At 50.9% G+C, this 25,629-nt stretch overlaps 2 protein-coding genes across 2 annotated transcripts in view; both read left to right on the forward strand.

Annotated features, from left to right (window-relative positions):
• Positions 1-802: 802 nt before the first annotated feature.
• Positions 803-17,303, forward strand: Acer1 (alkaline ceramidase 1). Its single transcript, XM_010635067.1, has 6 exons — positions 803-895; positions 13,842-13,999; positions 14,096-14,167; positions 14,580-14,717; positions 16,742-16,879; positions 17,135-17,303. The coding sequence occupies exons 1-6, from the start codon at positions 803-805 to the stop codon at positions 17,301-17,303; spliced, it is 768 nt and encodes a 255-aa protein (XP_010633369.1).
• Positions 17,304-17,660: 357 nt separating this feature from the next.
• The window catches only part of Mllt1 (MLLT1 super elongation complex subunit), a 63,145-nt gene continuing 55,176 nt past the window's right edge, over positions 17,661-25,629 (forward strand). The window contains exons 1-3 of the mRNA XM_010635068.1: positions 17,661-17,836; positions 19,948-20,015; positions 24,954-25,102. Coding sequence (XP_010633370.1) covers positions 17,661-17,836; positions 19,948-20,015; positions 24,954-25,102 — 393 coding nt within the window. The remainder of the gene's footprint in view (positions 17,837-19,947; positions 20,016-24,953; positions 25,103-25,629) is intronic.

Genomic DNA, 25,629 nt, shown 5'->3' on the forward strand with positions numbered 1-25,629 from the left:
AGGATCTCACTGTGTAGCCTAGGCTGGCCCTGAACTGGAAGTGATCCTCCTGCCTCAGCCTCCAGCCTCTCAGAGCACTGGGATGACAGGTGTGCACCACCACTAGGAGAAATGGCTTCTTTCCACAGCATGCACAGTGAGACTGAGGTTCCCCAAAAGAGCTTCCCAAAGAGAAAAGGACAGGGCAAGTTTACTTAGCCAAGGGCTCCTGTGGGCCAGGCCAAGCCTGTCATGCAGTCATCCAGCTGCAGACCCTGATGTCAGGAGCAGCGTGGGAGTTTTGGGCAGCACCCAGGCAGCCAGAGCCAGTGGGTAAGAGCCTGGCTCCCTTGCTGAGCTTGGGGGCCCAAGTCTGTAAATCCTAGCACTTGGGAGGCTGAGGCAGGAGGATCGCATGAGTTCAAGTCCAGCCTGGGCTCCATAGTGTGACCCTGCCTTAAAAAAAAAAAGCCTGCATCCCAGCCTGTCTGGTTGCTGCTACTGACTCCCTCTGTTCCCTTTCCTCAGTTTGTGGACCCGTCCAATGGGGAGAGAGTGATGTTCCGGCCTCAGGGGAGGCCCTGGCCAAAGCAACGTCCCAGAGAAAGCTGGGTTGGACGCCTCCTCCCCTCTCACCTCCGCCCCACCTGAGCCGCCAGCGCCCCTGGGTAGCACCTGCCAGGCGGCCCTGGTGCAATCGGGGAGCTGCCCGGCAGGTTTATCCTCTCAGCCCTCCTCCCCTGGGCCGGCCTCCTCCCAGGCGCCCTAACCCTGGCGGGCTGTGCCAGGCACAGTGAGCCGCGGCGGGCACTGCGCGAGGACCATGAAGAGCATCTTGGCTTACCAGAGCTCCGAGGTGGACTGGTGCGAGAGCAACTTCCAACACTCGCCGCTGGTGGCCGAGTTCTACAACACGGTGAGCGCCGCGGGGGAGGGACCGCAGCCGGCTCCCGCCGCGGGTTCAAAACCCGGCTCCTCTTTCCTCTTCCTGACCGGGGAATCTTGCTGGGTCGGTTCTGCTGACCGTAGCGCGGCTCACTCTCGGGCCGCCCCAGGACTGTTGGATGGCGTTCATTCATTCTCCTCTATCCGGGCCAAGCGCTGTGACAGGTTTTGGATACACAGCAGTGGATGGCGGTGGGGCTGCCCGGCAGAGAACATAGATATACAACCTGGGGGGTTGGTGTCGTAATAGGGGCGCACAGGCAGCCCCGAAGAGGCCCTGAGGAGGTCTTTGAGTCAATGAGGGAGGATCAGAGAAGACCTCCTGGGGATCTGTCGCCTCCTTCCCAGTTGGAATCCCAGCCCGGGATGACCAACTCTCCTTGGATAAGCCCCCCACTTTGAGAAAGTGTCTCCCTGCTCGCTTGATGTGTTTAATTATACTGAGGATTGAACACAGGGGTTTACACGTCAGGTAAGTGCTCTGCTACTGAGCACATCTCCAGCCACGGCACACAAGTGTCTGTATAATCCATCCTGGTTCAGGGTTGGGACTCTCCTGCCTCAGCCTCCACGGTGCTGGGATGACAGGTGTGTGCCCTTATGCCCGGCCAGAACAATCGTGTGTGTGTGTGTGTGTGTGTGTGTGTAAGTTGTATTGGTGTACTTTTGACATCAAAATGATCACATTCATCATAGGGAATTAGTACTGCACAAAAAAATCTCGATTCTTCTTTTTTCCCCACCCTCCTCCCCACCCTGAAACCCCTCTTGCCTTCCTGCTTTACCTTGTTTCCATTGTTTTCGCTTCTCCTCTCTTTTTTCCCTTGCCCTTTCTTCCCCTCTCCCACCTCCTCCCATGTTTTCTTCCTGTTTGAACATTTTCTCCCTACCTCCCACGTCTATCATCCACGGCGGGCCTTACTTACGCTTTCAGTCTCTCACACGAGAGAAACAATGCGACATTTAAACATATGTGTCCTATTTATTTCACTTAAAAATATGGTCTTAGCCGGGCATGGTGGCACATACTTGTGGTTCTAGCGCTTGGGAGGCTGAGGCAGGAGAATCGCCTTGAGTTTGAGGCCAGCCTGGGCTACATGGCAAAACCGCGTCAAAAAGAAAAAAATCATCTCCCAATGCATCTACTGGGGCCAGGGATGGAGCTCAGTGGCACTGTGCCTGCCTGGCAAGCACAAGGTCCTGAGTTGGATCCCTGGTGCCAAATAAATACATAAAACGAAAGGGTGCATCCATTTATTGCCCTGTTTTCCAGACTGAAAATTCCATTCTCCCAGCAAATCCCTCCATTCTGGGGAGAGTGAGCTAGTCAGTTCCCCTCCCCAACCCCTGCTACAGCGTGGCATTGGGAATGCTCAGAAATCACCATGCGTGCAGAGCAACAGCACTGGACCCAAGTGTGGAAGATGCAGGAACTGTAAGAAACCGCACAGCTGGGCCCTGGCTGCTGAAAGAGGCAGGTGCTCTTATTCCCCCTGACCTGGGCCGAGGGCAACGTAGCAAAGTGTTACTACCATAGTAACGTGGGACAGCCCGTCATCCTAGCGCTCTGGGGGGCTGAGGCAGGAGGATCCCAGGTGTGAGCCCAGCCTGAGAAACTCAGTGACTTAGCAAGACCCTGTCCCAAATAAAAAACAAAAAGAACGGAGCCCTGAACTCAGAAGGCCTCTGAGGCAGGAGGATTGCAGCAAGTTCAAGGCCAGCCTGGATTACGCAGTGAGACTGTCTCAAAAGACCAACCAACCAACTAAACAAACAAATGAAGAAAGAGAGAGAGAGAGAGAGAGAGAGAGAGAAGCCTCAGCCCCTGCATACAGCCTGTGCTCAGGAAGGAGGCGGCAACACGGTCAAGTGACCCTGGCCTTTATTGCGTGTGGTGGCTGTGGGCCAGGTGCTGTACTAAGCATTTAACCTAAAGAGTTGCATTTCTTCTCTAGGGCTCAGGGAGTTTGGCCGATATAGAGTTCGTCCCATTTTGTAGGTGAGGAAACAAACGCCCACGGAGCTTGGCCCAGGTCACCCTGGCACTTACAGCCAGGATTTGAACCTGGCAAGTCCAGGACGCACTTGTTCTGGGACTCCGGGAGGTGAGAAAGTCAGAGGTCGTGGTGTACGCCTGTGATCCCAGCTGCTCGGGAGGCTGAGGCAAGAGGATCTCTCGTTTCAAAGCAGCCTGGGCGATTCAGTGTCTTAGCAAGAAGTGAAATGAGGTTGAAAAGGGGGTGGAATACAGCTCAGTGGAAAGCTCTCAGTACGGAAGGGGGGCTCTGTCAGGCTGCCAGGGTTGTTCTGAGCCTGTGGCTTGTGACTCAGTGGCTCCCCAGAGCCGTGAGGGTGACCCCCACGGCCCCTCAGGTCCCCTTGAACGTGCTCCTTTTGCCTGGAGACGTCATTTCCGGTCCTCAGAGGTCCCACGGGGTCCCAGGAAGGGGCTAGGAGGGGCGAGGTTCTCTCTGGATCCCCCGGAAGTGTCCAGGGTGTCCTCTGTTCTGACAGTGCAGGGGGTCCCCAGAGCCCCAGGATGAAGGTGATCAGGAACAGGCTGGCCAGCCCTAACCTCATCCACACACTCCCTTCAAATCCTTGTCCCCAGGACCCTCCCTCAGCCCGTGCAAAATGAAGCAGGCGGGGCAATCTGGGTAAATCACTCATGTCCCACGCTTAACTTTGTCAGGACCTGTGTTAAGAAAGATATTTTACATCATCCCCACCGGGACCTGCATTTCCAGATACTGATGCAGCCTTTCACAAACCAGTCTTCACCTTTCACTGGTGCAAATGAATTTGGATCTTGTTTGGTTTGGATTTTTATTTTTTTAATTTTTTTTTGGTACCAGGGGTCAAACTTGGCACCAGGGATAGAACTTGGCACCTTGTGCTTGCAAGGCAGATATCAGAACCATTGAGCTAAATCCCCAGCCCTGGTTTGGATTTTTGAGACAGGTCCTCACTCTGTACCCCAGGCTGGCCTCAAATTCCCTGCGATCCTCCTGCTTCAGCTTCCCGAGTCCTGGGATTACAGGCGTGCGCCACCACGCCCAGCAAGATCAAGTATTATTATTATTATTATTGTCATTACTGCTTGAAAATGTTACACATTCTTAGCATGCCAGCCTTATAGTAGAAGACAGAGGGTTGAACTTGGGCAGAGGGCCATCACTGGCCAGCCTCTAGTATAGTTATGTATATAAACAAAAAGTCAAATAGAAAACAACACACTATTTATTTCACTTCAATTTGCTAATTAAAAATAAATCCAAGAACCAGGCACTGTGGTGTGCACCTGTCATTCCAGCTACTTGCGAAGCTGAGGCAGGAGGATCACAAGCTCTAGGCCAGCCCGGGCAACTGAGTGAGACCCTGTCTCTAAATAAAAATTTTAAAGGGGGTGGGGGTATAGCTCAGCGAAAAGCCCCTGGGTTCAGTCCATAGTACTGCAATGGAGAGAGGAGAGGAGAGAGAGAGAGAGAGAGAGAGAGAGGAAGGGCCAGCAACAGTTCAGTGTTAAGCAGTTTCCTAGCATGCTCGAGGTCTCCACTGAATTGCCAGCACTACAAATAATAACTACGTAAAGAGCTTAAGGTGGCACGGTGGCACATACCTATAGCCTGTGCTACTCCAGAGGCTGAGGCAGGAGGGTTGCTTGGCCCAGGCGTTCAATGCCAGTCTGGACAACAAATTCAGGCCTTGCTTCAAAAGTGAAATAAAAGCTAGACATGGTGATGCACACCTGTAATTCCAGTACTCTGGAGGCTGAGGCAGGAGGCTCACAGCAAGTTTGAGGTCAGCCTGGGCTACAGTGTGAGTTTAAGGCCGGTCTGGACTGTAAATCAAGACCCCGTGTCAGCAAACAAACAAGCAAACAATCCCTTCCCCCCAAAAAATAACATTTCAACTGAGTTTATCTGGTGAATGCAGCACACTCACATGTAGCAATTTGATGATTTGTGTCAGGAGATGAATTTACAAATTATGAAGCCCCCTACTTAGCCATTATATCTTTAGAAATTTTTTACCAAACAAATCATCCCGGTAGGCAACCAGAGTCACATCCAAAGCCATCCCTGAGTCACTTTTCACTGCAAGAAATAAATGAACAAATAAAATAGAAACTACAACATTGTAGCCACCTCACTGGAGGCTGACTATATCCTAATAAAATACTACGCAGCTATTTACAAGCCTGCTTTTGCAGAGACATGAATGAAAGGTGAAATATGTAGCAGGAAAAAAAATCTAAAGATCTGTTCACGTTGATTTCACCATGACCTGTTTATCTATGAATCATAGCTCACAGCTGGAAACTGTGGTTTTCTCAATGCTGTTTGAAAGCAACTGGGAGTTGGGTTAAGGGTGGCAGAGCCTCGCCCTTCATAGTCAGGGTTAGAAAAAAAGGCAGCACCCAGCTGTTGGGAGGATGTGTGGAGAAGGGCACTGGGAGCTGGGTTTTGAGAGATGAATAGGAGTTGGAATAGTAAGTAGAAGTCCAGGAAAAGAGGACAGAAGAAAGGAACAGGATATATTAAAACTCTTTGAAGTACAGGAGGAGATGGTCAAGCTAGAGAAGGAGAAAGTATGCTTTTGTGGCTGGAAAGTGGTGAGAATCAGACACGTTCTCAATGCTGGGTCTGAAATTTTTATCGAGTGTTTACCGATGGGTTGATTCGTTCAACAAAAATGCTGTACACCAGCCTGTGTTGGGTGATCCTGGGATCACAGGGAGGCTCTGCGCTCCTGGACCGTGGGGGTCCAGAATTCCAACTGTGCTCCTCCAGCCTCAGAGGGAGGCAGAAGCAGGACAGTCTCCTCCGGGCCAGGCTGGGAGCACCAAGTCTGTGGGGACAGAGGAGATGTTCTCTAAGACCACTGGGCAGAGGGGATGGCAGGTGCCAAGGCCTCGAGCAGGAGAGCAAAGGCTGTCGGGCAAAAGCTGGTGGCCGGAAGCCAGAACCAGGCTGCCCATGGGACAGGAACTGCGTGGTGAGGGAAAGCACCAGCGTGTTCCTGAGGCCACACGGGCAGTACCAGCCTGAGGAGCCGTGCACGGCACGGTGTGGTGTGAGGTCAGCTGCAGGTGGGCCGGCCTGAGCGGGGTGGGGCTGTGGGTCATCCCCGTTACCAGCTGCGCACATAGGCCCGGGCGCCGGCTAGGCCGCTGATGGCTTTTGTGTTTTGTGTTTTGAGTTTTGTGTGGGAGTGGGGGAACTTTCAAGGTTCCCCAGAGGCTGCTATGATGCTGAATTTCCTCTTGGGGTTCTGCCCAGTCTTCAGAGGCTGTGCCTCTCATCTTCTCCTGAGAACTCCCCGCTCAGACTGTCAGGTGCACGAACAGGGACGGCTGAGGGCGCTGGGGTCTGCAGGGGCCCTGCTTTCCACGGGGCGGGAGTGGGGATGCGGCCTCAGGGCCCCCACCTCCTCTGCTGCAGCTTCCCCTCCCGATGTGGACCTGCACAGTGTGGTCCGGCCCTGGAGCTTCCCTTGAGTTTTTATTTTTTGAGACAGGGTCTCACCCTGTAGCCCAGGCTGACTTTGAACTCCCAGCGATCCTCCTGCCTCAGCCTCCCAAGAGCTGGGATGACACTTGTGCACCGCCACCTGATGGGTTTCTCTGGACCGCTTTTCTTGCTTGGGAAAATGGATGCTGAGGTCTCCACCTGCAGGCCTCACAGCATGGATGGAGGGGCCCACACTGGTGGGAAAATGATCTGCAGTTTAGGGCTTACCCAGCCACAGAGCACTGGGCATGTGCCAGGTACCATTCTGGGCACTGATGCTCTACACATGGGGGACACTGAGGTCGATGGTGCAGGAGGCCAGGCAGTGGTATGTGCTAGGCAGAACTCACCATTCTGCCATCTGCCTATTCTGCAAGGAAACAGTGAGCATCTGTGACAGTATGGGACAGCAGCAGGGCACTAAGCCACAGGGCCAGGCAGAGCATCAAACAGCTGCCAAACCACCCAAATATCCAGGCACAAGGAAGGGATAAGCAACAGTGGTGTATGCACAGGATGGAATACTAGGCAGCCAGGAAAAGGAGTGAGGCTGTGACACTAGTCACAGTGTGGATGGACCTTGAGGACCCCGTGCTCAGTGAGAGACGCCAGACACAGACCACAAATGGACACAGTGTGGGCTCCACAGACAGGAAACACCCAGGACAGGTGACTCCAGAGACAGGAAGTGGATTTGTGGTGGCCACAGGCTGACAAGAGGACGGGCGACTAATGTGGCTTCCTTTTGTGGTGATGAAATGGTGTTGGAATTAGTGGTGATGGTTATAAAGTATTGTGCATATCCTAAAAACTGCTGAATGGTACCCTTTAAAAAAGTAAATTGTACAAGGCATCGTGGTGTAAACCTGTAATCCCAGCACATGGGAGGCTGAGGCAGGAGGATCGCTGTGAGTTCGAGACCAGCCTGGGCTACATAGTGAGTTCCAGGTCAGTCTCAACTACATAGTGAGACCCTGTCTCAAAAAACCAAACAAAGAAAAGACTGACTAAATTGGAGCCATCAATCCATATCACACACTCTCTTCATAAAAACCCTATGAAGATGGTACTTTCCGAACTCAGGGCTTTGGCACTGAGCTCCATCCCCAGCCCTTTTTATTTGGAGTCAGGGTCTCCCTAAGTTGCCCTGGCTGGGCTCGAACTTGCGATCCTCCTGCCTCAGCCTCCCAAGGGCATTTGTGACTGCATGTGGTTGGCAGAAGAGCTTCTGATGGGTGGGGAAATAAAGGCTCAGAGAGTTGAGGGCCTTCCCCCGGGCCAATCTGATACCAGCGGGTGAGAGTTTCTAGTGCCAGGAGAGCCGAGCCCCACAGCACTCGGGGGTCCCTCACTGGCTTCCTACACCCCGGCATCCAGTGGGTTATGGGACAGGCGCTAGGAACACAGGAAGGGGACAGAGGTGTCCCTGGAGAAGTCCTGGCCTGCTAAGAGGATGGAGACACTGGCAAATCAAGGGATGAATGAACAAGACCTGGTATGGGGGTGCACGCCTGTCATCCCAGCACTCTGGGAGGCTGAGGCAGGAGGATCACAGGACCAAGGGCAGCCCAGGCAACTTAGTGTGAGACCCTGCCTCAAAACTAAGAATCAAAAGGGCTGAGGATGCAGCTCACTGTGAAGGCTGTGGGTTCCACCCCCAGGATGGCAAAAAATAAAAAGGAAAATACCCTACCACAGCTCTTAGAAACAGGAGAGTGTCGCCAGTGCCCTCCCTGCATTCAGCCTGTGACAGCAGGGACGGTGGTTTGAGGCACTGTGAGGTCCTCAAGCACAACAAAATGGGTCTTCAGGGAAAGCCCATTCAACGCACAGACTGACGGCCAGATGGACAGATGGACAGATGGACGAGGTGAAGTCAGCTACTGGGGCTGGGACCCAGCGAGTCCCAGTCACCTGTGTCATGGCTCAGAGCCAGGCTGGGCTTGGGCAGGTCCCAGGTTTCTGCATCTACTGATTCTCAGTGGCTGCGTGGGGTGAGTGCTGGGAATTGTGGGGGCCGAGCCTGGAGGCAAGGACAGGAGCCAGTTGTTGGGGGTGTGGCTGTGGTTATCAGGGACTGGAGCCTGCTGGGGACTTTTGCAGTCTCCTTGTGATGCTCTGCCCACCACTATGATCTCCTTCAGCAACAGCCCAGGAGGGCTGCATGGTGGTGCGTGCCAGATATCCCAGCATTCAGGAGGCTGAGGCAGGAGGATCTCTGCAGGTTGGATTCCAGCCTGGGCTACAGAGTGAGTTCAAGGCTCTCCTGAGATATATAGGAAGATTCTACCTCAAACAAATCAAAACAAAATAAAACAAAAGCCACAGCAGACTTTGCTGTGTATGGAATCTCTACCAACTCCATGGCAAGGCTGGGGGAGGCTGAGGCAAGAGGATCACAGCCAAGCTTAGGCAATTAGCAAGACAATATCTCAAAAGAGAAAAAGGCAGCCAGATTTTAGCTCATTGGTTCTGCGGCCTGCCTCGCAAGTGCGAGGTCCTAAGTTTGATTCCTTGGTACCAAAGAGAGAGAGAGAGAGAGAGAGAGAGAGAGAGAGAGAGAGAATGAAAGAAAAAGGCTCCACATGAAGGGCCTGGGTTCCACCCCAGTGCAGAGACAAAGCAAGTGGAGTGATCAGAGGGTGCGAAGACGGCCCCTGCCCTTCCACAGGGGTTTTTGCGGGCCCATCAGGGTGGCAAGAGAGTTACTAGGGAAGGCACTGATCAGCCGTCTGCCAGTTTGGCTTGGCTCCTGGGCGTTGCAGGTGCGCTGTGAGTGGAGTTGAGAGCGTCCCAGAGACTGCGGGACCACTCAACTAAAAATGGCTTAAACAGAAAAGACATCTTCATTCTAAAAAACAGAAGTCTAGCAGTAGATGGTTCTGGAATAACTCAGTAACTCAAGAACTGTTTTTTCTTTCCATCTTTCTGCTCCGTTATTCTTACACTTGGGATTCTCAAAGTATTGTGCAGGGCGCCTTGGAATTTCTGAGGCCCTTCCCGGGCGTTTCCTGCAGTCCAAGTTATTTTCACAGTAACATGGAGTTACTATTTTCTATCTTTTCTCTAATTTCCCCAGGAGGGTGCTGCAGACTTCTCCAGACGCTACAGTATGTGGACAGATACTGTCTCTGGTGGCCAAGGGATACTTGTGGAGTTGTATGTTTTTACATTTTCTTGGTTTCAAATTTTAATAGCATCGTCAGGCACGGTGGTGCATACCTGTCGTCTCAGCACTTGGGAGGCCGAGACAGGAGGATCGTCATGAGTTCAAGGCCAGCCTGGGCTACATAGTGAGATCCTGCCTCATAACAAAGCAAAACAAAAAACAGGGCCAGGGATTTAGGTCCATGGTTCCACTGACTGCCTCACAAGTGTAAGTTCCTGAGTTCAATCTCTGGTACCCCCCAAAGCCCCCCCAAACCCCCAAACAAACAAATTTTAATACCATCAACCTTGACTGATGTAATTCAGCTACACAAAAGTTCTCGGAGTCATTTTTTTTTTCTTTTTCTTTCTTGATGGGATCTTTTTTGTTGTTGTTGTTGTTGTTTTTCTTTTTTATTAGGGTGTTTCTTATGAGATGGATCAGAATTCTGTTTACGATAACCACAGAAATTCTTTAACAGGTGACAATTGTTTGATAATGACCTAGTAACTCAAGGTGATAAAACTATAAAAATATTGCAGTTAGAACATAGAGTGGAGATGGACTGCTTCAACCTCCCTTTTTGGTTTAACCAAACAGTGACTTGGTTTAGTATCAGTGGATAGCAATCAGTGTAAGCCACTCTGATTCTCTGCTTTCTTTCATAATAGCACAGTTATTTCCCAGACTCCCTTGCAGCTACACACAGTCATGTGACTAGGTGCTAGCCAATGGGGTGTGAGTGCAATAGCCATCCGAGGTTATGCTCTTAAAGGGAAAGGATGTATCCTCGCTCTTACCCACTTTCTGCTGGAACGCAGATGTGATGAGGTAATTTCTTGGACCATACAGCTGAGGACAGTGGCTTTGAGATGGCAAAGCGATCATAGAGAAGGATCCTGGGTTCCTGGCACCAGAGAACTTGTACACCAACCCTGAATTTTTTTTTTTTGTACCAGGAATTGAACTCAGGTCCTGCCACTTGTGAGGCAGGCAGCAGCACCACTGAGCTAAATCCCCCAGCCCTGAAAGTTTATGATTAGATTTTATGTAAGAAAGACAATGTTCATACTCCATGAAACCATTTTTACTTTAGATCTTAGCTACATTTACTGAGCCAATGCTTTAAATTATAGATCCATCATTTCTCTTTTGTAGAATAGACCCAAATTTTGCTCAGGCCACAGGAGGACATGGCCTTCAGGGAAGGTAGGACTGAGACCTGAGGCATAAGTTATCCCCAGTGTCCTACAAAATGGATATATGAAGGTTAAGCTTGGCAGTGCACCCCTGTCATCCCAGCACACGGGAGGCTGAGGCAGGAGGATCACAAGTTCAAACTCAGTCTGGGCAATTCAGTGATTTAGTGAGGCTTTGTCACAAAATAAAAAATAAAAAAGGGCTGGGTATATAGTTGGGGCAAAGACCCTGGGTTCAATCTCCAATACAAAAAAAAAAAAAAAAAAGGAAGGATGGAAGGAAAAAGAGAGCAAGTTTTTGGGCTCTGGTTTCAAATCGTGGATACTTCACTTACTAGCTAATGATGGAGCTGGATGAAGTGGCCGCTCATTCTACTTTTATTTTCTGAGACAGGACCTCGCTACATAGTCCAGGTTGGCCTTGAACACTCACTGTTTGTCTCAGTCTTCCCTCGAACTCCTGGTCACCCTCCTGCCTCAGCCTCCTGAGTGCTAGGATTACAGACATGTGCTGCTACACCTAGCTGAGAACCTATAATGTTATTCTGAGGATGAGACAAAACTCTGGGGATAATAAACTTCTCCCAGGACCTGGAATACAGTAGGTATCTAATTATAGGGAGACAGGTAATTAGCTCTCAGATAACCTTATCAAGCAGCAACAGTGTAATCAGGGGGTTCTGGGCAGGTGCAATCCTGTCCTCTGGCCTCTATTTCTCCTCCTCCTTCACCAGCCATCTCAGCCCACAATAATATATTTCCTTTTATTTATTGTTTTGTTGGGTTAGGGTTAGGGGTTAGGTTTAGGGTTCTAATATATTTACTTTTAGTCTCAGCTTGTGAAGGCTGCATAACAAGTCATTCTAAAAGTTAGTAGCTTGAAAACAATGATAGATTTTACATGGCTCCTAAATCAGGGCGGGCTTGGCAGGAGCGGCTCATTGAGCTCTACTAGGAACCAGCTGCAGGATGGTTTGGGGCTGGAATCCATCGAGGTTTTGCTCCTCGTGCACAGCAGCTGAGCTGGAGAAAAGTCCAATGTCTGAGGTCAGAACAGATTCGCTGCAGCATCTCTCCCTAGCGTAGAGATGTAGTTTCTCCACAACAATCGACTTAAGTACAGCCAGGCTGCCATCTTGGTGGCTCAGGACTGCAAAATCTCATGTTCTGAGAGTAATAAAATCATGTGGGCTGGGCATGTCGGCACATGACTGTAATCCCAGGTAGCTGGGAGACTCAGGCAAGAGGATCAAAAGTCCAAGGCCATCCTGAGCAAGTTTGTGATCTCTTGTCCCAAAATGTAAAAGAAGAGGGCAGGGGGGGAGTAGCTGGGGGTGCAGTGCTGTAGGAGGTGACCCCTGGGTTCCATCCCCATTGAGAGAGAGAGAGAGAGAGAGAGAGAGGGGATCAGGTGGAAGCAGCAGTCCCTTTTATGATCTAACCCGAGACGTCACACAACCTCACTTTTGCTTCCTGCTGTTTTTGTTAAAAGTGAATCATTAGGGTATTGAATCATCTTCCCTTGTGTACAAAGCAAAGGCCAACTCTCCACCACCTGTCTGCATTTCAGCCTGCTGGAAGGAGAAAGACCCCTAGAAAGCAAGCCAGAAATGGCTCCTTAGGCACTGCCCTGAGGGTGGGGATTTAGCTCAGTGGTGCCGCTGCCTCCCTCACAAGTGCAAGGTCTGGAGCTCAATCCCCAGTGCCCGCCCCCATAATAATCAAAAGGGCTGGGGATTTAGCTCAGTGATGCCTCTGCCTGCCTCGCAAGCACAAGGTCCTGAGTTCAATCCCTGGTACCAAAAGAACAAAGGAAAAACAACAATAAGAAAGAACTGACCTGGCTGGATGTGGGGATTTCTCACAAAAGTTAGAGGTTCCATTCCACCCAGCTATTCCCCTTCTTCCCAAGAGAGTTCAAAGCATCCTACCACAGCGGTATATGCTCACCTATGTATATAGAGGCAGTTTGCAAACGCTACATCTTGGAAACAGCACGAACGCCTGTCAACTGATGAATGGATAGAGAAGATGTGTTTTTTCTATACACTGGAGTACTACTCTGCCGTAAAGAAGGGTGAGCCTCGGACATTTCTAGCTAAATGGATGGACCTGGAGACCGTACTCTTAAGTGAAATAAATTGGACACATGTGTTTAAATACCGCAGTTTCCCTGGCGTGGGAATTGATTTCCACAGTGGTTGCACCAGTCTGCACTCCCACCAATAATGGAGCAGGGTTCCTTTCTCCCCACAACCCCAACAACATTTAATATTGGTTGATTTCTTGATAGCCATTCTTTCTGGGGTGAGGTGGAATCTCAGTGTTGTTTTCATCTGCATCTCTCGAATGACCAGGGATGTGGAACATTTTTTCATATGTTTATTGGCTGCTTTTATTTCTTTGTCTGAGAAATGTCTGTTCATTTCGGATGGCCATTTTTGAATCAGGTCTTTACATTTGGGGGACTTGGTTTTTTTTTTTTTTTTTTTTTTTTTTTTTTTTTTTTTTTTTTTGAGCTCAGTGGTTCCTTCACCTAACCTGAAAATAACTCACCTTTATTCTTCATGGCCGGGCCTGGTGGCGAATACCTATAATCCCAGCACTCAGGAGGCTGAGGCAGGGGGGTCACCTTGAGTTTGAGGCCAGCCTGGGCCACATAGTGAATTTAAGGCCAGCCCGATTTACAGAGTGAGACCCTGCCTTAAAAACAAAACAAAACAAAGCTTATCCTTCTTTATGATCTAGTTGATCCATTTATCTGTCGGGCTACGTTCAGAACGTTTTCAATCTGCATTGGTTCAGTGGACGGTTTTGGAACTAATGGATACAAAGCGCTTCCTCCCAACGAGGAAAGGCGGGCCCTAGAGAGAAGGCCAGCGGTCTGTCTGTCTTTGCCCTCTGAGTGAGTCAATGAACCCGTAGAATAATGGTATCCGAGGGGTTGATTGATGCCCAACGCATTGCTACGACGGCTAGGTTTGGGGCGAGAGGCGGCGTCCCCCGCCGGCCCGGGTGACAAGTGCAAGAGCCCCCGGGTGTCTGTCTCCCCTGCAGTTCAGCAACATCACCTTCTTGATCTTCGGGCCTCTCATGGCGTTCCTGTTGCAGTCCTACATCGAGAGGCGCACCCGCTACATCTACTGCACCCTTGCCCAACGCATTGCTACGACGGCTAGGTTTGGGGCGAGAGGCGGCGTCCCCCGCCGGCCCGGGTGACAAGTGCAAGAGCCCCCGGGTGTCTGTCTCCCCTGCAGTTCAGCAACATCACCTTCTTGATCTTCGGGCCTCTCATGGCGTTCCTGTTGCAGTCCTACATCGAGAGGCGCACCCGCTACATCTACTGCACCCTCTAACTTCCCCGCCTTCGTCAGGGGCAGCAGGTGAGGCGGCGCCCCCGAGGTTCCCGTCCCCTGCGGACCCCAGGGATCTCTCCTGACCCAGCTGGCCTCGCGGAGCCCCTCTCCCCCACCACCCTGGCACTCCTGCCTCTCCAGGCCCATGGGGGCCCCCGAGATGCAGCTGCGTTTGGGGATCCCTCCTCTGAGCCCACCTGGCTTCCCTTGAACCCCTTACCTGACCTCACCTGGCCCCTAGAGCTTCTGCTCACTGCCCCGGGCCCCCCGAGGTCCTCTCCACGTTATCCCTCCGCTCCCGTGTTCGCCTGGGCTCCTCGTACCTCACGGGACCCTACCGAGAAAGCCCAGGACCCTTTCTCACCCACACTGGCCCCAAGGTGACCACAGAGTCCCCACCCCCGACCTCCCCGACCCACAGCCGAGCGCATGTGCTTAGGTTTCAGTTCGCCTGCATGATCCTCAGCGGCTCCGTGCTCGTCACCTTCCTGTCCTTCGTGAGGCCCACGGTCAATGCGTACGCCCTCAACAGCGTCGCCATACACATTGTCTACGTGGTGCGCTTGGAATATAAGAAGTGAGTGAAGTCGGTGCAGTGGCACAGGGCCGGCAATCCCAGCACTCTGGGAGGCTGAGGCAGGAGGACTGCAAGTTTGACCCCAGCCTGGGCAACTCAGTGACTCAAGAGAAACCCTGTCTCAAAATAAAAAACAAGAAGGGCTAGGGATGGAGTTCAGTGTGAAGGCTCTGGGTTTATCCCCAGTGCTGTTAAAACATAACAACATAGAGGTGGGCATGGTGGAGCACGCCTGTCATCCCAGCACTCGGGAGGCTGAGGCAGGAGGATCGCTGTGAGTTCGAGACCAGCCTGGGCTACGCAGTGAGTTCCAGGTCAGTCTCAGCTACATAGTGAGACCCTGTCTCAAAAAACCAAACCAAACCAAAACAAAACAAAAAAAAACCCCAAAAACGAAAAAACCCCAATTAAGGCTAAATGCTCATGGGAGGGGCCGCCTATCCCCCAGTTCAAGAACCTCCCTGTACCTCTCATGTTCCAAGAACTGAGTCCCCTTGACTGCAGGCTCCTGGAAGGGACGTCTCTTCCCAAGTCACCGTGCATGACTGACAGGGTCAGGATTCGAACCTATGTCTGTTTCACTGCTGAGCGGGTCCTTTTCATGATAAAACCCTTAAAAACATACCTATCAGCAGAGAGGATGGCCCTGCTAGGGTTTGAAGAAAAACAAAAAGATGTCCCCAGAAAGCTCATGCGTTCAGAAGTGGGGCTTTTGGAAAGTGATTAGATCACTGGCACTAACTTCACCGAAGGCTGAGTCCATTGAGTTCCTACCTGAGTGTGCTGTGAGGGGCGGAGCCTGTTGGAGGAAGTAGGTCACTGAGCCGTGACTCCCAGCCTCCTTTTCTCGTCTCTGCCCCTCCTTCCTCTCTGGGTCTTTTAAACTCTGCTTCCTGCTGGCCATGGGGTGAGCAGCTTTTCCTCGGCCAGGCCCTCCTGCCAGGATGCTTCTGCCTTGGAGCCGGCCAAGTGTGGACTGAAACCTCTGACTCCCTCAGGCAAAATAAACCTTTTCCCCTCTAAGTGGGGTATGTCAGCATATTTTGGCACAGCAACTGAAAGGTGACCGATACAAGCCCCGTAAAAGTACCCTCTTCCAACCTTCTGATTTCCCGCTGGGGTCCCATAGGGGTCAAACAAACTGGAAAACACTGCTGATCCAACTGGAAACAAATGGCCAAGACAACTGGTAAGCATTGGTCAAGAGAACTAGAAACCAATGACCAAGACAATTAGACACCACTGGCCAGCCCAACTGGTAACCATTGGCCAACCCAACTGGAAACTAATGGCCCATCCCGGTAGAAACCACTGGTCGAGCCAACTGGAAACTCATCGTCAAATCCAACTGGTAACCATTAACCAGAGCTGATGTCTCCACTTAGTGGCCTGTAAATACTTAGCAAGTGTTAGCTATAAGCACAAACCAGGTACTGTGTTAGTCAGATTTCTGCTACTGTAATGAAGACTTAAGGTCGATCCACTTCTAAAGAGGAAAGGTAAGCTGGGCATGGCGGCATTCACCCGTGATCTCAGCTACTCAGGAGGCTGAGGGGAGAGGATGGCTTGAGGCTCGGAGATCAAGCCAGGGTGGGGAACATAGCAAGACCCTTCCCCTCCAAAAGAAGGGTGAGGTATAAGGCGGATGACAGCTTTAGAGGTCTCAATCCATAATTGGGATGGTCCTACCTCTTTGCATCTGTGTTGGCACAGGGGGGCGGGAAGGCATTACCTGTCTCTCTATGCCCAGCAAGTGAAAAGGAAAGAGGTGAACAATCAGGGTCTTCAATGCGCAGTGACTGCTCACCAGGCTGGCCTCTTAAAGGTTCCACTGCCTCCCCCCAGCATAGCCTCTAACACAGGGTTTTGGGGACACTTCAGGTCCAAACGATCCAAAGGGCCAACTCACGGATACCTTTAAGCCCTGCCCCTCCCGTCCTCCCGACCTCGGATGGAGGGAGATTCCCGGGAGCGCCTTCGGGTACTGCTGTCTGAGCCGCCCCATGTCCCTGGTGCCCTCCCAGGACCTGCAACAAACAGCTCCGGCACATGATCCAGATGTCGGTGGTTCTGTGGGCCACTGCCCTGGCCAGCTGGATCAGCGACCACCTCTTCTGCAGCTTCTGGCAGCGAATTCATTTCTTCTACCTGCACAGCATCTGGTAAGCCCCAGCCCCAGCCCTGGAACCCCGGAATCAGAGGAGCTCAGGGGCCGGAGCTTGGAGCAGGAGCCTGGGATGGGGTAGGGAGCCAAAGCGGCAGATCTAGATACTGAGTCTTGGCAGGGGGAAAGGGTGGAGTTGGAGGCCTGGGCCTGAGGCCCCTTCGGGTGGCTGAGATCCACGCGGGTCAGGAGAGGCTGGGGGAGAGCCGGGGGGCATCCTGCACCCTCACCACCCTCCCCCTGCGCCCCACAGGCACGTGCTCATGAGCATCACCTTCCCTTACGGCATGGTCGCCTTGGCCTTGATGGACGCCAAGTATGAGATGCCAGGCCAGGCCCTCAAAGTCCGCTACTGGCCTCGGGACTCTTGGCCCGTGGGGCTGCCCTACGTCGAAATCCAGGCTGATGACAAGAGCTGCTGAGGCCGGCCGGCCCCTGGCCCATCACCTGCTTGTGGATTCTCCTGGGAGTCGAGGATGGAGGCCCGCGCCAGCTCCGCCCTGGGGGGACACTCTGGGTCCTTCTCTCCTTCCCCTGGCCCCTGCTACGTCCTGCCCTCTTCTGCCCGGAAGCAGCTGGGCAATGTCCTAGGGCTCCAAGTGGCAGTCGATGCCCCTGACACGGCCCCCCTCCACCACCTTCCTGTCCTTCACTTCCTCCTCTGCGCCCACACCTTCCCCCTGGCCACCCACTGTCACATCAGACGCTGGGCCTGGGTCCCCAGGGGCAGGGTGGGCTGAATGCCTTAGCAGCGTGCGTTAGATGCTGCTTTGGCCGTGATGAGGGTCAAAGAGAACAGATGTGACATCGGGTCCCTCACCCTACACCCACACAGGCACGCAGAGACCTCACAGGCCCTAGGTGCCCTGGACTCGACCGAGGGAGTCATGGCCGGTGGACATCTGAAGACAGTGGGGGACAGGCTGGGCCATGTGGTCCCTGGGGACCCAGAGGGGTCCGCATCCATCTGGAGCAGTGGTGGAATGCGTGGGGTTAAGGGCCAGGGCGTGGAGCCACACAGACCTGCACTGGGACGTGATCTCCCCTACTTCCGGAGCTTGGTGCCTTGTTTATAAATAGTATTCCTTCCCCGTGGCATCTCTCTATGAATAAAGGAACTTAATGTGTGTGAAGTGTTTTCTATAGAGTCTGCCAAACATCCATCCATCCATTTATACTTGAATCCAGCCATCCATTTATTTATACAATTATCTACGCACCCATACCTGATTAATCTATGCATCTGTCCATGTACCTTTTGATTTACCTATCGGTGCACTGGCTTTGGCAGGACATATACTGAAAGAGTTGATTTACCTATCCATTAAATCATCGGTCCATTCATTCATTCATTCACTTTTTTCTTTTTTTTTGAGACGGGTTCTTGTTAGGCTGACCTTGAACTTGTGGTGATCCTCCTGTCTCAGCCTCCTCAGATGCTGGAGTGACAGGCATGGGCCTTAATGTGAGTGGGGGTCCAGGATGAGTTTGGTATTCACAGTGCTGCTGATGCTGTCAAAGGTGAGTCCCCGGGTAGAGGCCTTGCAGTGCATGATTTCAAGGAGAAAGCTGAACCTGGTGGTGCATGGCTGTAATCCCAGCACTCGGAAGGCTGAGGCAGGAGGATCGCTGTGTGTTCAAGACCAGCCCGGGCTACATAGTGAGTTCCAGGTCAGTCTCAACTACATAGCGAGACCCTTGTCTCAAAAAACCAAAAAAAAAAAAAAAAAAAAAAGGGGGAGAACCATGTCATACTGTAGGTGTGACTCAGAGAGGGAAGTGAGCTGCCCAAGGCCAGAGCCGGGGCTTGAACCTAGCTAGATCCCTCTGCCTGGTGCTTCCTTATAGCGCATTGAATTGTCATCGGGATTGACACGGGCTTCGGGTCCCTGCTTTGGGGTCTTTCAGGTGGTTTTTCAGAGACTGATGTTCTTGGGTTTTGTGTGTGTGTGTGTGTGTGTGTGTGTGTGTGTGCACGCGTTTCTGCGTGATTGTGAAATAATCTGAGAAATACTGTGTGTCTTGATGTCTTGGCAAAATAGTTGCTCAAAAACTTCCTGGGGAGCCACAGAAATTTAGGAGGTGGAGGCAGGAGGTCACAAGTTCCAGCCCAGCCTGGGCACTTTAGCAAGATCCTGTCTCAAAATTAAAAATAGTAGAGGCTGGAAATGTAGCTCAGCATAAAGGCCCTGGGTTCAATCCCCAGCACTGAAAAAGCAAGCAAAGAGGCAAGCAAGCTTGCTTCCTGGGATGGGGAGGTAGAGAACATGTGGCTCTGTCTCGTTTCCATTTCTTCTCTTTCTCTGCTGGCTTGTGGGGTGCTGGTGTGATATCACCCCAAAATTCCCTACCAATTGGTGACACCAAAGGACACTCCTTGTTTGATGTGGTTTATATGAAATGCACAGAAAAGGGAAACCCACAGATGGTGCAGGAGGGGCTCGGAGGGGAACACACTTCTCCCAGGGGTCGGGTTGCTCTCAACACTGCGAAAGTTCTAAGTGGATTCTACCTTTCAATATGGTGAACAGTCAACTGTACTTCAGGTGGATTCACCCTCCTTTAAACATGCAAAAGACAAGCTCAGGTTGTGACCCGCTTTGATAGTTGTCTGTTGGTTTGTTTTTTGCTGTGGTAGGAGGAGGGAGCTGAGTCTTGGAGCTCAGACCCAGAGAGTGCTGAGCAACTTCGTCAGCCTTCACATGTTTTATTTGGAGACAATTTAACTAAATTGTTAAATTGCCCGGGCCGGTCTTGAACTTGGGATCCTCCTGTTTCAGCCTCCTGAGTGCTGGCCCTGGGTTGAATCCCAATTACTGAAAGAAAAAATCATTTAGAGATGACTTAAGGGTTCACACTGGCCCTGGGCAGGAAGTCCCCAAATCAGAGAAAAGAAATGGTGTTAGGAGAGAAGAAATTGCACATGTTCACTGTTCGGACTTTTCTCAGTACACATTTAGCTTTTATATATTTTGGTCTGCTCCAAAACCATTCATGGCTTCCCATTGCTGTGGGGCAAGGGCCAAACTTCTCAGTATGACATTGAAGGTCTGCTCCACCCTGCAGTTCATCGGAGTTGGGTCTCAACTGGCCGCCCCTGGGTCTGCTGCTCCAGCTTGGGCTGCACCGTGATGGTGGGTGGTTTGTATGTGTTTGTGACTGGCACTGAAAGCTAAGAGAGACAGAACACACTAGAGGCCAAAAAGAGGATTCCAAAAGATATCCTGAAGGGCTGAATCACCTAGGAGGTGAAACGGAAGGGAAGATGTGTTACATCCCGCCGGGTGCAGAGGCACGCTCATGTAATCCCAGTACTGTGGGAGGCTGAGGCAGGAGGGTCACAAATTCAAGTTCTGCCTGGGCAATCTAGTGAGGCCCTGTCTCAAAATAAAAATAAATAAATAAGTAAATAAATAAACAAATAAAAAGAGCAGGGGATACGGCTCAGTGGTAGAGCAAGTATTCCCGGGGTTATCAAGGGGGTGGGGGAGCGGGGAGAGCCCCTTTCTTGGGTGCAAACAAATTGTCCCAGCAGAGGGCGATAGAGACTTAGCGTAGCAGTGGATCAGTTACAGATCTGACGCCAAGCCACAAACATCCAAAATATTTTTTGGGAGCTGTGAGACCTTGTGTCAGTTATGACCCCACTACGTCTCAATCCCCTGGCTTGCGACATTGGGATAACAGGTAAAATACAGGTAAAGTAGACTGAACACGAGGCATTGTGCCTTCTGCCAAATCCCCAAGTCGCTGTAACTTTTTCTTTGAATCTACTCCCTCTGCTCACATGGATACAAGAGGAAACATTGTGTCTCAAGCTGAGGAACTTAGCAGTCATGGGTCCCCAAAGTAGATACAGTAACACAAGCCTCATTAACTGCAGGGTAGTGGTTCTTCAAAGAGAAAAGAAGGAGCTGGCTCTCCTCCCACCCTGGGCTAATAAAAGTAAAACAATCTCCTACTCTCCCTCCCTCTCTCCCTTCCGTTCTTTCCTTTTTCTTTCTCTTTCTTTATTTCTTTTTTTTTTTTTGCTGGACTTGGTATCCAACCCAAGGGGACGCCACCACCAAAGTATGTCCTAAATTGCACAGGCTGGCCTCAAACTTGCTGTCCTCCTGCCTCAGCCTCCCAGAGCTCACCGGCGTGTTTTAAAACCTCCTCAGGAGGCGTCCGTGTGCAAACGAGGTTGTTGGGACATTCTGCATCAGGAAAGGTCACCTGATGTGGCTCACATCTCGCTGTCCCCCCCAAAGACTCATACAGTCCTAGGTGGGGCTTCTTCAGAGGTGGGCAGACCTAGTGTGGGATGCTGGGATTGATTCATGAGCAATGTAAGGCTCAAGGGCACTGGGATTAAGGGTGTGAGTGCTACCCACCCTGAGCAGCCTGGATAAGATATAAGGGGCAGAGAGGGCTGTGGTTGGCCCTTGTTGCTTTGCTAATTTCTGTCCACCATAACTGTTTCTCCTCTGCGATGTCTAACTGCCAGCAGCCAGCCGATTACGGACTGAAACCTCTAAAAACTGTAAGCAAAACAAACCTTTTTCCCTTACCTTTGGGCGACAGGTCTTTTGTCTCAGCAATGAGAAAAACAGAACTAAGACACCTGCCTATGGCTCTACACTGCAGAGCTGTTCCCATTGTCATCAAAGCAGATGACTTAAAGCTCATACTCATTTATTTGCTCAGAAATCTGTATTTTAAAAGAAAGTTGCTAGGGAGAGGTTGCAGATGGACAAACACCTAGGCTTAGTGGTGCACAGCTGCAATCCCAGCTCTCGGGAGGCTGAGGCAGGAGGATCAATGTGAATTCATGGTCAGCCTGGGCTGCACAGTGAGCTCAAGGCCAGCCTGGACTCCATAGTGAGAGCTTGTTTCAATAAAATAAAATAAAATAAAAAGATGGACAAACAGCAAGCTGAGACTTTCTCCTGCTGAGCCCCTATTTTCTGTCTTATTGAGTTTATTGGTACATTTTAGGAGTACAGTACAGTTACATTCATCATTGGGATCTTCTACCGTTACAGGACAGGTCTTGGTTCTCATTTTTTCCCCCTTACCCTTGCCTTTGCCGAGCCCCTATTATATGGCAGGTTTTGTGTTCAGGATACACCAGTGAATAAAGACAGCCACCCCTGTTTTCTCAGAGCTTCCATTCTAGGCAGGGAAGATAGAAAGATGAACTCACTGAGTTAACTGTATCTGGAAGTGATGATGTGTGGCTGGGAGGAGAGGGAAAGTTAGAACAGGGTGAGAAAGACTGGGGAGGAAGCCGGGGTGCCGATGAAACAGGGGTGTGTGTCAGGGTCTCTCTTACTAAGGAAGGGACCATTTGAACACACACCTGGAGGAAGTGACGAGGGGAACCAATGGACATCTTGGGGGGTGGCCCTGGCTAAAATATCAAGGCCATCATGGTGGTGGCTGCCTGCCTTCCCAGCACTCTCAGAGGCTGAGGCAGGAGGATTGTGAGTTTGATCTCAGCCTGGGCAATTTAGCGATGAGCGAGACCCCATTGTCACTAAGGGGCATAGCTCAGTGCGAAGGCCCCGGGTTCAGTCCCCAGTATGTAGGACAGAGAAAGGGGGGGTTCTATCTTCCTCCCCATGAACCTCATGTTGGTGGACCTTACACTCCGAGACCCCATCCGTCTTTTTATTTTTGAGGCAGTCTCGCTATCGTTCAGGCTGGCCTTCAACTCATGGCGATTCTCCTCGGCCTTGCGAGTGCTGGGATGACAGGTGTGTGCTGCCACAAGTGTCGGGCTGCTGCTTATTTTCTCAGTATCACTTCTGTATATTTTTCTTGTTTGCTTGTTTGCTGTTTGGTTTTTTGAGACAGGGTCTCACTATGTAGTTGAGACCGACCTGGAACTCACTGTGTAGCCCAGGCTGGTCTCGAACTCACAGCGATCCTCCTGCCTCAGCCTCCCGAGTGCTGGGATGACAGGTGTGCGCCGCCATGCCCGACTAGATGTGTTTTGCTTTGTTTTTTTATCCAGTACTGGAGATTGAACCCAGGGCCTTGTGAATCCTAGGCAAGCACTTTATCACAAAGCTACGTCCTCAGCCCCTTTTAGGTCTTCAAATTCGATCATGCCAAACTGCCCAGAGTCTCCTTGAACTTGTGATCCTCCTGTCTCAGCCTCCAGAGTAGCAGGGGTTTCAGGTGATGAGCACCACCACCTGGTGCTATTTATTTATGTGCAGCGGGGCCTTGAGTCATAACCAGCCTCACATATGAACAATTGGGGTTACAACCAGAATTTTGTTTTATTTTATTTTGGTACCGGGGATCGAACTCAGATCCTTGTGCTTGCAAGGCAGGCAGTAGAACCTCTGTGCTAAATCTCCGACTCAGAATTTCGGTGCTAATATATGACCAAAGTCTTGGGTTAAAACCCAAATGCCGGCCACTTGTTCAGTTGTAAGCAAAGACTTGCAATGCCAGAAAAGTGTGTGTAAGCATGTGTAAAGGCCACTCGGAGCCCAGACATGTGTGTTTGTGGATGTGGTTTTGGTCAGTGCTTTATATAATCCCTACAATTCCTGCTATCAAAATGGCCCCCAAATGTCTAGAAAAGAAGCTGAGCAAGGAAAGGAAGATAAAGGAAGCACCTGCAATCGAAAAGAAGAAGGACATTGTGGAGAAATACGAGAGTGGCATTCATGTGACTGATCGCGCTAATATGTGCAGTGTTGAAATCCACCATCTCGACAATCTTACAGAGAAAAGATTTGTGTAAGGAAGCTAAGGCTGCCACAGGTGTCACTCGAATTAGTAAGTCACGATCAACAGCATCAGACGAGGTAGAAAGGCTATGATTAATGTAGATAAACGAAAGGTAGATGGCAGGTTACAGCCTGAGTCCATAATTTATGAAAAAAGCGAGGGCTATAAATGCAGACCTGCTAAAGGACAATCCATCAACAAGTGGATAATGGTGAAACATTTCACGCCAATAAGGGTGGTTTCACAATTCTAAGTGAGAACTGGGGTTCATAGCATAACTAGGCATGGTGAAGCAGCCGGTGCTGATAAAAGGGCTGCTGAAAATTACATACACCACTTTCAACTGATGACAGAGAAATGGCTCTTGCTCTCATTAAGTTTTCAACTCTGATGAAACTGGCCTTTCCTGGAAGAAAATGCCCAGGACAGCATATGTTACCCAGGAAGAGAAGATGCCAGGCCACAACCCTATGAAGGATAGGCTGACCTTATTGCCATGTGCCAATGCGAGTGGTGACCTCAGGATGCAGCCTCTCTTGGTTATCACCCCGAGGCCTGTAGAGTGTTCAGAAAGTATACAGTCAAGAATCATAGGCTAGGATTTCTTTTTAGCTTTAGGTTTGTATTGCTGTTAGTTGTTCATATCCATCACCCTTTTCTTCTTTCTTCCTTTTTGTATCAGGGATCAAACTCGGGACCTTGTACTTGCAAGGCAGGTGGTGGTGCCACTGAAATAAATCCCCGGCACCCTTTCAATTAAAGCATTAAATCTTTACCCCCCGACACAAAGAAGTACAGGCTAGGGGGCCATGTAGAAATCTAAAAAGCCTGGGTAACAAGAGTACTTTTTCTTGAGTGGATCCAGGAGGCTTTCGGTCCTACTCTTAAGAAATATCTAGAGGACAAAGGTTTACCACTCAAGGCTCTCCTCATCATGGACAGTGCCCCTGCTCACCCACGAGATTTGGAAGAATTGGCTGAAGAGTTTCCATGGCTCTCAGGTGACTTCCTCCCACCTAATGCAACTCCTCTACTGCAGCCAATGGACCAGCCGGTTACAGTTAACTTTAAGGAGCTATACACCAAGGAACTGTTCCTGAAGTGCTTCCAGATGGTCTCCGATACAGATTCAACCCCTAAGAAGCTCTGGAAGGAACATCATAACATCCTTTCTTGTGTAGGATTAATTGAGAAATCCTGGGCCAACGTCTTTCTGAGGACACTGAGATTTCCCTGGAAGAAAATGTGGCCTCAAATTATACAGGAGAGAGACTTTGAGGGCTGTGTAGAGAAGCCTGAGCATTCTTTCGACCTCGTGGTTGATGACACTGTCCCTACAGCGCGGTCCACAGGCTCGCAGGTAGACAGTGGTGATGCTGAGGAACTGGGCGAGGGACACTCGGAGGAGTTGTCTACAGAGGAACCTCAGCAACTTCTGGCTAAGCAACAGAGAACGGCTGCTGAGGAGCTTTCCGAAGAGGAGCAAGGAGTATGAATAATCAGTGCGGCAAAGTGCTTATGCTGAAAAAATGGACAGAGCTACAAACATTTTCAGAGAAGACCCATGCCGACAGAGAAAAAGCCAATCGTTGCGTTCATTTGCTTAATGACAGTGTCACGTCAGACTACAGAACAGTGTTAAAGACAGAAACAGACAACCTTGGACCAGTTTTCAGTCCTGAAAACTTTGAGACCTATTGAGCCAGAGGCAGGTTGTAGTGGGCTGCAGACTCTCCCGAGGAGAAAGGACACCAGAGTGTCAGAGTCCTGGGATTTTTATGAAAGGGAACTCTCTGAGACTCAGGTAGGAGGGAGAAGCAGGCAACTCCGTTTGCCATGAAAATCCAGGATTGGAAACAGAATTTCAGTTCCAGAGCGCATTCCACCACATAGGAGTTACAAGCGACCAGACCACAAAAGCGTCCCCCGGGGGTCACAGTACCCAAACCGCTCCCCCTGGGACGCCCACCCGCGGGACCCTCCAGCCCGCGAGGCACCGGCCGGAGCGCGCAGGCG

The sequence above is a fragment of the Fukomys damarensis genome, unplaced genomic scaffold (genome assembly GCF_012274545.1).
Source record: "Fukomys damarensis isolate Sample0158 unplaced genomic scaffold, DMR_v1.0_HiC HiC_scaffold_37, whole genome shotgun sequence".
Taxonomy (NCBI): Eukaryota; Metazoa; Chordata; class Mammalia; order Rodentia; family Bathyergidae; genus Fukomys; species Fukomys damarensis.